At 37.5% G+C, this 12,204-nt stretch overlaps 1 protein-coding gene across 3 annotated transcripts in view; it reads right to left on the bottom strand.

Moving 5' to 3' along the window:
- Window positions 1-12,204, bottom strand: part of BTBD7 (BTB domain containing 7) — a 79,901-nt gene that overhangs the window by 45,388 nt on the left and 22,309 nt on the right. For all 3 annotated transcript variants that reach the window (XR_014312405.1, XM_082733329.1, XM_082733330.1), the window contains exons 2-3: window positions 6,011-6,198; window positions 4,223-5,302 (exon numbers count right to left, since the gene is read on the bottom strand). Coding sequence is in view for 2 of the 3 variants with exons in the window: in XM_082733329.1 (XP_082589455.1) it covers window positions 4,223-5,302; window positions 6,011-6,092 (1,162 nt within the window). In the remaining variant the exon portion in view is untranslated. The remainder of the gene's footprint in view (window positions 1-4,222; window positions 5,303-6,010; window positions 6,199-12,204) is intronic.

The raw sequence follows: 12,204 nt of genomic DNA, 5'->3' as shown, positions 1-12,204 counted from the left end.
GCCCTACCGTCAAGCTGCCCAACAGGCTAGTCTCACAATGTTCCTTAAAGTTAAGCCCTCATCTATCATAGAACACAGATGCTTTTGGTGACTATTTTCTTAATTCTCTCCAAAATGATATATACTATTACCATGCTGGATGTAACAAAGAGCTGCTAATTCATTACACACAATAGATGCCTCAGAGTATTACAGGCTTAATCTGCTTGTAGAACCCCAGCTGAGAAAAACCAATTGTATTATGACAAATAACCAGATATTTACGGATAGTCTGACAAGTTGTACCATCTTACAAGTGATAAAATTAGAAGAGAATTTTAAATTCAGTAATAACCAAGTAAAAATCTGCAAAATATGCTTAGTATTAAGTTTAATCAATAGTTATAAAATTATTTTTTGAACATAACAGTTTTATATTTTTAAATATTTTATTTTTTTAAAAGATTTTATTTATTTGACACAGAGAGAGAGAGATAGCACACAAAAGCAGGGGGAGCAGCAGAGGGAGAGGGAGAAGCAGGTTCCCTGCTGGGCAAGGAGCCTGATGTGGGACTTGATCCCAGGACTCTGGGATCATGACCTGAGCTGAAAGCAGAGGCTTAACCATCTGAGCCACCTGGGTGCCCCTAAAGATTTTATTTACTTGTCAGAGAGAGAGAGCGAGCGAGCACACAAGCAGAGCGGCGGGCAGAGGGAGAAGCAGGCTCCTTTTTGAACAAGGGACTCAATCCCCGGACCCTGGGATTATGACCTGGGTCTAAGGCAGACAATTAACCAACTGAGCCACCCAGTTGTCCCACCCCTCCTTTTAAAAAAAATTTTTTTTATTTATTAAAAGTTAGTTTTAGAAAACAATGTGGTAGTGAATGAAATATGTTCTGATGATTATCATTTAACGGCTAATATTTATGGAATGCTAATTATGTATCAGGTGCCAGTCAGAGCACCTAACATACATTATTTCCTTTAACCCTCATAATCCTGCTTTACAGGGTTACTATTCTTATTTTATAAATGAGAAAATAGAAGCTTAGAAAGGTGACTTGCTCTGAGGTCAAACACATTAAAACATGGTAGTGAAGGATTCAAATCCAGTTTGTTTGGTTCCAGAGCTTGAGCTCTTTTTTTTTTTTTTAAAGATTTTTATTTATTTATTTGATAGACAGAGAGAGATCACAAGTAGGCAGAGAGGCAGGCAGAGAGAGAGAGGGGAAGCAGGCTCCCCCTGAGCAGAGAGTCCGATGTGGATCATGATCCCAGGGCCCTGAGATCATGACCTGAGCCAAAGGCAGAGGCTTAAACCACTGAGCCACCCAGGTGCCCCAGAGCTTGAGCTCTTAAACTTCATGGTATATAATTCCTCTCTAAGTGACCAAATATTCTCCTTCCCACAAAAATGGGGTAAAAATTATGCTGAAGGCATGGTCTGCTATAAACACTAATATGAACAGTATCATAGGCATAGGGGAAAAATAAGGCCTACATGGAGTGCAAAAATCAAAACACCAAATAAGCTAAACTCTGTATTCTGAATACTGAAAGGAAACAGAGAGCCATGTACACCCAGGTTTAAGGGAATATATATATATACACATATATTACAGTAACCAAGACTAAGGCAATACAAGGAGTATAATTTTATATCTTTAAATACATTAAAAAACAATTTCTAGCTAAATGATAAAAAAATATTTAAACTCACTTAACATGAAAAGAACTCTAGACTAAGTATTACCTAAGAGCCAAGAGAGCTGCCTCACAATTTTACTTTTCTTTTTTTTTTTTTTTTTTAGATTTTATTTATTTATTTGGAAGACAGAGATCAGAAGCAGGCAGAGAGGCAGGCAGAGAGAGAGTGGGAAAGCAAGCTCTCTGCTGAGCAGAGAGCCCAATGTGGGGCTCGATCCCAGTATCCTGGGATCATGATCTGAGCTGAAGGCAGAGGCTTTAGCCCACTGAGCTACCCAGGCGCCCCACAATTTTACTTTTCACTCAAAACTTAAAACAACAAATCCCCAAAGAACTGTATTAGGGGATGTTTTCCCATTTTTTAAAAACAGCAAAGTGGGGCGGCTGGGTGGCTCAGTTGGTTAAGGGTCTTCAGCCGGAGTGATGATCCTAGTGTCCCAGGACTGAGCCCCACATTGGGCTCCCTGATCAGTGGGGAGCCTGCTCCTCCCTCTGCCACTTGTGCTCTCTCTCACTCTCTCAAGTAAATAAATAAAATCTTAAAAAAAAACAAAAAACAAAAAACACCAAAAACGCAGCAGCGTATATATAATACACTTTGGTTTCTTACTATTTAAACATGTCAAAAAACAAAACCAATTTGAGAAACAGAGTTGTTACACCTTTTGAGAAATGTCACAACCTTCAAATTTTTCTGTAGAGGCATTTTCTGACAAATTTGGTTTTATAGAATAGTGGTAGTGGTCAAGCTCTAGGTTATTATAATTATTATTATTATTTTAGGATTTTATTTATTTATTTGACAGAGAGAGAGAGATCACAAGTGGGCAGAGAGGCAGGCAGTGGTGGTGGTGGGGGGGGAGCGGAGCAGGCTCCCCACCGAGCAGAGAGCCCAATTCATGGCTCAATCCCAGGACCCTGAGATCATGACCTGAGTCGAAGGCAGAGGTTCTACCCACTGAGCCACCCAGGAGCCCCAATGCTGCTAGGTTATTTTTGATAATGTTATTTTCCTACAGTCTGACATCAAAATAGCCTATTATTATTTTTATTTTTTTAAAGATTTTATTTATTCATTTGACAGACAGAAATCACAAGCAAGGAGAGAGCAGGCAGAGAGAGAGGAGGAAGTAGGCTCCCTGCTGAGGAGAGCCCTACGAGGGGCTCAATCCCAGGACCCTGACCTGAAGGCAGACGCTTAACCCATTGAGCCACTCAGGCACCCACCTATTATTATTAATGTAATGATTCTTGTTTTAAACAAGTAAAAACATTTTAACAACATTTAAGTTGTGGTAACAAAACTAAATTAGTATTATCACTAAAAAAATAATGGTAAAATACGATTTTTAAAAGAAACTTTATGTAACAGAAATCTCAACTTTTTTTCACTCAGGTTTATCAGTGCCTTCTTCTGTATAATTCCTCTCATGTAATTCATTTCTTACTGTTATTTAGCTGAAGCTTTTATTTCTCAAAGTCCTATTAATTTGTTGACTAAGCCATACAACACACATTTTTATTTTCAAGTTAGAAAAATGTGTGTAGTTTTCATTATTTCTTAGTTCATTAAATTCCTGTCTTTTGCCCCAGCCATTAACATTGTCTTCTGACTGGCAACTTCTAATGTCCTTTTAGCAAATACTCATTAGCTAAATTTCTCAAGTAATTTCATGTCATATAGCTTTTTTTTGTTTTGTTTTGTTTTTAAACATATGGCTACCAAAAGCAAAGAATGCATTCTTCAAGACCACAGATTCCCTTTGTTCCGTGTGGAAGGTCTCTTTCCACCTCTGAAATGTTAAGATTCTAATGTTTACCAATAAATATATAATTCTTTTAAAGTTACCTTCACGTATTCATTTGCCTATAACCCAAAAAATGTGCTTTCCCTACCTAAAAGTTTTAGTTTAGATTAAATGAAGAAGGCTCACGAGTCTAGCGCTGACTGTGCCTTACACACTGTAGGCTGTTGCTAGATGTAGGAGTTGAGTTTGAAAAGAAGATACAGAATATTTAAAAATTTAAATCAGAAACTCTAATTCTTTGATTCAAATAAACTTGTATCTAAATGTGACTATTTTCATTTTTGGAATGAAGTTTCATTCTTTTTCTAAACATTCAAACATCAATAAGTTACTGAGTATAAAATTGTGACTCTTAAGTTATCTCAGGAGTCCTAGATCAAGACTAACCATGAAATCTGGGAAACGAGGCTAGTTCAAAGCTTGGGCACAGACAGGGTGCAGGTGGTAGTTGTATATTCCTATACCTATCATCTTACATTAGGGAATTAAGAGCCTCACATCTCATCTATTGCTCTTAGTCACTAGTTTTGAATGCTTGGTTTTAGTACTAAATGAATACCCACATTAATACTGACCCTCAATTCTTTCTCAGATTCCTTAACTATAGAAAATAACCGACCCACGCACATCCCAAACAGTGAAATCATGGAACATATTGGCTGTGTTTTCACAGGAAGACAAATATATAATTCTAGAAATCAAAATTAAAAACCAGAATTTCATACCTTGTGCAAGCATGTTAAATTCCAAGAACAGTGCTATGTGGTAAAGTTCCATGGCTTCTTCTGCCCTGGTCATGTTTGGCTTTCCTGCGACGAGAGCCTGAACCTCACTGAGACTCCCCACCGTGGGGCTACAGTGCAAAACGGAGAGGTCCACCACATCAGTATACATACAGTGTAATATCACTTTCGCATATTTTTTTGGTATAATGGACTCATCTAATATAATTCTTGTGGGAGTCCGCAAAGTTCGATCTGTGATTTCTTCACCAGTCCGTATCCTTCTTTGTAATAAATTCCGAAAAAATGGGGACCGTGCTGAAATAATAGCCTTGTGAGCTTTGAGCTCTTCATCTAAACAGTTCTGATTTCCACCAAAAGCTTCAACCAGTTCAGAGTCTGAAGAAAAACTAAGGACGACATCATAATAACACATGTAATCAAAAAGTCCACGCATATCTACATCAAGGGAATTCGGTGTTCCAAATTCTTCACTAAGCTGAACGAGGATATCAACATTTTGAAACCTTGAGTCCTCCATTCCAAACTCTCCTGTATAAAGGTAGTGTAGCAAAGCAGAAAACATGGGCATGTCTATACCAGCTGTATTGATGTCCATAATGATCTCTGCCCCATACTCCGGTGAGGAAGAAAGCAGTGTTTTAAAAAACGGACACCTTGCCGCCAAAATGGCACGATGAACAGGAAAACAAGTTTCTTGAAATATTAAGTCTACGTCGGTACAATACTTGTACTCATAAAGATCGGCCATATCTTTCTGCAATGTCCGAGCTTCTGGTCTAGCCAAACTGGCTTGTAGAGAAAGCTCCTTTAAGGCTGAAGTTCCCTCATATTCCTCCACTAAAGCATTAACATCTCTAACATCCCACCCAGAGAGGAGTTCTCGCATCTGCTTGGCATGATCGGCAGACCTATTAGATTTTCGACGCTTAATAAACTTCTTTTTGAGGGTGGCAAGGCCAGAGGTTCTCTTTTTTTTGTCTTGTGGTTTCTCATGGCCATGGTCAAGGCTATATAATTTTGATTCACAACCATAGCCTTGCTGAGAATAGGATGATGTCCCTAAGAAGGAAATCAAACAAATGAAAATTTGTTTCTTTGTTCCTAACATTCATTTTCAATGTTCACTTTAACACATACTTTATGCTAAAAATTTTTACCAACAGACATTCCTGAATCATTCAAATAAAACTGACTTCTGTTTCTATAAATAAAGTTATTAAAAAGTTCAAATAATTTACTTCTATATTAAATAAGGAATAGAGACTAACAGCAGATTATTTTTTACTTGACAAAATGCTTTTGGTTCTCTGGCTTTCAAAAACCAGATATCACAGATTTTAATTAAGGATTTTTAGGAAATGAGAGTAAAGCAGATTTGTAAATTAAGAATACTACTTGTATATAATTGTGATTTTTTCTTCTTCCTAATTACACCAAGGCTGCTTTGCACTGGGGAAAGTAAATGGGCCAGGATGCAAGAAGCTTGTATTTCACAATTTTTACACCAATGGAGATTGCCAGGTTTTTGAGGGCAACTGGCAATTCTAGCTAAGACACCAGAGAAAAGATCAATGGTGTTATAGGACCTTGATCAGGATAAAAATCATACAAGACCAATTTACATTTGTCGGGTAAAAAGCTGGATGTTGCAGAATTATTATCTATAACTTTTTCACTGTTAAATTCTCCTTTCATTCAGAAAGACCACTGAAAATACAATTCTATTTATATTAACAAAAAAGAAATTAGAAAAACTGAAACAGTTACCTATAAAAGTCTGTTGGGCTTGAGAATTTCCCCCTACCCTCGGGGAACATGAATGAGGATAGTTAGATGCATTAGCACCCATTTTCTTCAGTCACTCAGGCATTCCACCTGCTGGTTCTTCAGAGTGTAATCCCAGAGACCTTTACGAACTTTCAACCCTGGATCCAGCAGCCTCTTTTCATCCATTTCTTGATATGAAACAAAAATAATTTTATTCATTTTTTCAAATGTATCTCAAATTGCACACTTAAAAAAAAGCAAGCTAGTGAAAACTGCTTTTATTTGCAAATGATGTGCTGTCAAATTCACATGTAAAAATTTCAGAAAATGTAAACAAATAGTTAAACTTGAATTATGAATCAGTGATAGCTGCAATTTTAAGCCATAAAATGTACCAATTATATACTTTCTAAGGCAGCGAAAAGTAACAAATCAGACTAATTTAAATATATAATTATGGAAAGAGTATTTCAAATCACAGGGTAAAGTATTTAGAGACTAAAAAGTTTTTCAATTTTTTTTCTTACTCTTTAGAAGCAACCATTAGTCATTATAATCCAACATTCTAAGCAATTTATAAACATCAAAGAGGTTGGTATTAGAGGCAGACCTCCTCATGAAGCCCTGAAATAAAAATACTGCTTTCTAGTACCTGATATTATGACTTAACATGGACAGGGCAGTACCCATAAGTGGTAGTTAACAATTACAGAAAAAATTCCACACCATGGAACCCTAACTCTCACAGCTGCCAGCAGAAGATATACACACAAAGAGAAGACACTTTAAGATCAGACAACAGGGTTAATAGGAATAGAATACTGTATCTGTATAGCATCTGGATATATAAAATTTACCTAAGAGGGATAATTGTTTAAGAGAGAACACAATTTACAATCTATTATTGGAATGGTTACAAAACCAACCAGGAGGTAATCTAGCCTTGTAAAGAAGAATGAAGCATTTTAACAAATAATAAACACACACATGCAAAATCACAAAAAATCTGCTAGAAAACAGAACTGTGTCAAGAGTCTCGGAATTTATTTTCATCTCTGTTACTGTCAGAATAACCCCAGGAATTCAACTTTAAGAAAATCACTGTTAGCATCTTTGCTTCCCTCAATCTTTTCCGCCATATTTATGAGAATTTAAGCATAGAATGATCTACCTATAGTGCTCAAGACTTGGAAACCTTCTATACACTGGATATTATGTCAAATCATTCACTCACACAAGCCAATTTCTTAGTTGAAATTCACCTACCTACCAAGGAAAACACAGCATGTTATTAGACTTTTTACTCTGGATGCCTGCTACTGAAGTCAGAAAGGCTATGGGTAGACAGGAATTTGACAGTGCATTCTGTAAGAACTACCTAGCAAGAAAGCCAAAGAGTTTAATAACTGACTATTTTGTAAACATTAAATGGTCAAGAAAATTACTTCTTCCAGCAAAGTCAGTTTTTTTGAAATTTGATGCTTAATGTGAGTAAATTCAGTTTTCTATTCCTAAATATTAGATATGTAGAAAAGGCTGCCTTTTTGGGTAATTTTGAACACAGTCAATTTACAAAAAACCTTTTTCATTGAAGTATAGTTAACATTAAATGTTGTCAATTCTTATAAAATGGAAAATTAAATCTGCCTGTGTTAATTTCAGTTCAAACTTAAAAAACAGTTGGTCTGGGGCACCTGGGTGGCTCAGTTGGTTGAGCGGCTGCCTTCAGCTCATGTCATGATCTTAGGGTCCTGGGATTGAGCCCCACATTAGGCTCCCTGCTCAGTGCGAAGTCTGCTTCTCCCTCTCCCACTCCCCTTGCTCACATGCTCTCTTTCACTCACTCTCTCTCTCTAATAGATTAATAAAATCTTAAAAAGAAAAAAAAAGTGGGTCTAATAAATCCTAGTTTTCAAACTAGGATTTGAAATAGCTTTTCAAAGATTTTTAATAGCTCCTTAAAAGCATTTAAGGTTCCAGCAGGTACTTCTAGTGGTTCTTTAGAAAAAACTAGAGTCAGGGCACCTGGGTGACTCTGTTAAGCATCTGCCTTTGGCTTAGGTCATGATTCCAGGGTGCTGAGATCAAGTCCCACACTGGGCTCCCTGCTCAGTGGAAAGCCTGCTTCTCTCTCTTCTGCTGCTGCTCTCCCTGCCTCTGTGTGTGCGCGCGCACTCTCTCTCTATGTGTCAAATACATAAATAAAATCTTAAAAAGAAAAGAAAAGAAAAAACCGGAGTCCTGGAAGCCAAGTTTGTGGCCTCATTCATAGGTCAAATCCTTTTCTCACTGAAGATTTGTAGTTAAAACACAAAAACAGCACAGAGAATTCTTTTTCAAATTTGGAATATGTTCAGAATGCAGAATAAAAGCATTATGAAAAACAAAAGCCTTTATCAAAATGAGAAAAAAGATTAAAAAGATGAGCTTTGAATCTGGAAGTAATGGACGGTAAAAAGTGTTGGTAAAATGTCCCTCTTATGGCACGTCTCTTCTCACTTTCTTCTTTACTCATTCTTGAAGTTACATATTGCTTCATTTTTGTTTGCTATTATTTATTTTGAGAAACAGAGAAAGAGAGAGAGAGAGTGTGTGTGTGTGTGTATGTGTGTGCACAAGCAGGGGGAGGAGAGAGAGAATTTCCAAGACTCTTCACTGAGCGTGGAGCCTGACTGGGGCTTAATCTCATGACCCTGAGACCATGATCTGAGCCGAAATCAAGAACAGAACACTTTACTGACTGAGCAAACCAGGTGCCCCTGTTTGCTTTTTAATTTTTAAAGACTGCAGAGCAAACTCACTAACATGGCTGAGTATATTGCTGAAACAAGAATGGTGCCATGTTTCGAGATGAAGAAAAATCAGTGTCCAAAGTAAAGTGGACAAAGTTCCTACTCTAACTCTGTCACACTGTAATGAAGTATGCACATACACATGGAAGAATTTTTTTTTTCTTTTTCAAAGATTTTATTTATTTGACAGACAGAGATCATAAGCAGGCAGAGAGGCAGGCAGAGGGAGAGGGAGAAGCAGGCTTCCTGCTGAGCAGAGAGCCCGATGTGGGGCTCGATCCCAGGTCCCTGAGACCATGACCTGAGCCAAAGGCAGAGGCTTTAACTCACTGAGCCACCCAGGTGCCCCAAGAATTATTTTCATCTGAGAATTCTGCAAGATTTATAGGGACACAAAACACTGTCACCCAGGTCTGTCTGAAATTTAAACCATGTCAAAAATGACTTTTTTTCTTTTTCCTTTCTTCTTTTTTTAAAAAGCTCAGTTTTACGGTGAGCGTAATTAGATATTCTAAAGCAAACATTCAAAGGTTACAAAACATCATCAGTCCCACTGGAGAACAAGACCACCTAGCAAGCACTAGGGAAGTCACAGGCTGATATAAAGATGCTTGGACAAGTACCACTGTAATTAGCACCATAGGGAGAGCTGGGGTCTCACCCTGGAGAGGTGACTTGAAATAAAATGTCTTTGGGACTTAGGGATAGAGTCTCTTCCTGGTTATTGCTAGTCAATGGGAATCCTCTTCAAGATGAACTGATCTGGGCAACATTCGTATTTCCTACTGGAGCTCCAATACTAAAATAAACATAGGTCTTGGAAAGACTTAGTGGGAGAGATTTTTCAGGATAGGATATAACCCTTAAGTCCACCTTATGTCCCCAGTTTCAAATCCTGGGGGTAATCCTGACTGTGCAGTTATAGTTCTAAAACCCTATTTCTCAAAATTCTCAAGGAATAATTTTATTTATTAAGTAACCAAAACCCTATGCTATATGGAACACAGTATTATGTTATTTAGTTCTTAATCCAACCCACTGCCTTTAGATGCTGGAAATGAGAATAAGTCAGAGTTAAAACTCTCAGGAATGTTTTCATTCTAGGCAAGTTTTGTCTGTCTCCTACATAAAACAGGATGAAATCCAATTTTTGGATTACATGACAGGAAAGGAAAGGAAAGGAAAGAAAAGGAAAGGAAAGGAAAAGAGAGGGCCCAGAGGATGCAAATGGCCCTAGAAAACTGATAAATCTTTTTTCTAGAATCATCATTCTGGAAGAGCGCTCTCTGTTAACAGTCAATATGACCTATCTCAATCAAATGATCTAACTGGCTTAAAACAAGCTTCAGTGATTGCAGCAGACCCAACTGAAGGGGAAAAATGATACTGAAGGTAACAGAATTAACAATCCCACGAGATTATTTTTAGAAAAAAATCAACCTCTCTGCCTTCCAAAAAACCCTGACCAGCATTTCCAAAGTGTTTTCCCAAAGTTTGGAAAATTCAGGATTAAACAAAAACCGACAGGTCTCTTTACTTCAGAATGTTTTAGCATCTTTAAAGTGCTAAGGTGCATTGCGAACCTCCAGGAGGAAGTATTCAGCAATGTTCTAAGGGAGCGCCTTTGTCCCACAGAACATTAAAGGAATGTGCTTGTATGACACACTTCGGAAAATCTTGACCTTTGCCATAAAAACACTTTTTACTGCTTTACACAGTAGAGAGAACAATGGGCATCAAGTGACCTAGTGTACCACTTGTACAGGATAAGTCACATTTAACTTCTATGAATCTCTGAAACTGGGATGTGTGGATTTCGGCATCTATAAAATAAAAAAGCTGATACAGGGTACCTGTATCATTTATTTAATGTCTCACTGAATGTTGTTCGAATTCACTGAAGTTGTATGACTTATTGGTTTGGAATGTGGATGGAGAAGGGGGTTATTTCTATATTAAATGTTAGTGTTAGTGTATAGAGGGGAAAAAAGGCAATTAGATTTTGGGTTTTAAACATGTTTTCTCCTTAGTCTGATTATTAGCTATGATTATAGAAGGATAGGAGGATAGGAAGGTGTGGCACATGTGAATATGAAAAACAATTTATAAGGGAAGAGAAATGCAAAACTATGGTAATCCTTCACTTTTGTCAAATCTAAGGTGACCATATAATGTACGATCACACCAGAATGCTTGAGTGAAAAGGGGTACAAACTAGATGAGATGCCACAACATATATAGCCCGGGTCTAGTGGGGCCAAGTGGAATGAATGGCCACCCCATACCCAAATCTCACACTTCCAGAGCTAGAAATAAGACAAAGTTTAATAAAGGAAAAAAAAAAGCCTCTGAAAACTCAAGTTAGAATAGTTTAAGACTTATGTCCACCTCATTCCCCAAGTACGTTTTACCCAACATAACAAGCCACATTTACTGAGGTTTTACTATGTTCTAGACTCTGTTCTTACAACATTACATGTATTAACCCATGTAATTCTTTCAGTAACTTTTTTACTAATGAGTCTTAAAGGTTAATACCTTGTCCAAATTCTCAGAGATATTAAGTGAAAGAGCCAGGATTACTTTGTAAATCTTCCAATTCTATCCTTGGATAGAAAAGAAACCACAAAACCCAAAAAGCAACTGTGAACAGTTAAGTCAGAAGCAGAATCAGCAGTGACCCTTACTATCTGAAGATCTCTTCAAAAGGGTGAGACCAGACTGGGAGTTCAGAAAGCCACCAACCAGCTTTATTATATGTGTCCTCGGGGACCATCTATTACAGAGGCAGATGACCTCCACCTGGAACCACAAACCCCACTCGTTCCAATGGCAAAGAACAACAGTGTTTATAGCAGCAGCTTAAGGCAAAACTATGTTCCAGTAAACATATTTCTTAAGGCAGAGAAGCCAGAGTGATGGGAGCTAGAAAGGGCCTTCGACTTTCCTTTGATCGACCTTGTTTTTGAAACTGAATTATAACCTCATGGAATGGGAGAAAATATTTACATATTATACACTGATAGAAGATTATTATCCAGAAGACGTAGAGAATTCCTACAACTCAACAACCCAAAAAACCAAACAGATTAAAAGATGGGAAAAGGTCTTACATAGACATTTCTCCAAAGAAGATATATGGATCGCCAAATAAGCACATGAAAACACATCGTCAGGGAAATGCAAATCAGAACCACAATGAGGTACCACCTCACTCCTATTAGGATGGCAATGATCAATAGAACAGAAAAGTATTGGCAAGGATGGAGAAACTGGAACTTCTGTGTATTCTTGGTAGGAATATAAAGTGGTATGTTATGAAAATGCCACTGTGGAAAACAGTATGGAGGTTCCTCAAAAATTAAAATCAGATTTACTGTATGTTCCAGCAGTTTCACTTCT

Source organism: Mustela nivalis (assembly GCF_964662115.1).
Source record: "Mustela nivalis genome assembly, chromosome: 6".
NCBI lineage: Eukaryota > Metazoa > Chordata > Mammalia > Carnivora > Mustelidae > Mustela > Mustela nivalis.
Note: the sequence above shows the minus strand (reverse complement) of the source record. Positions and strands in the feature narration are given on the sequence as shown.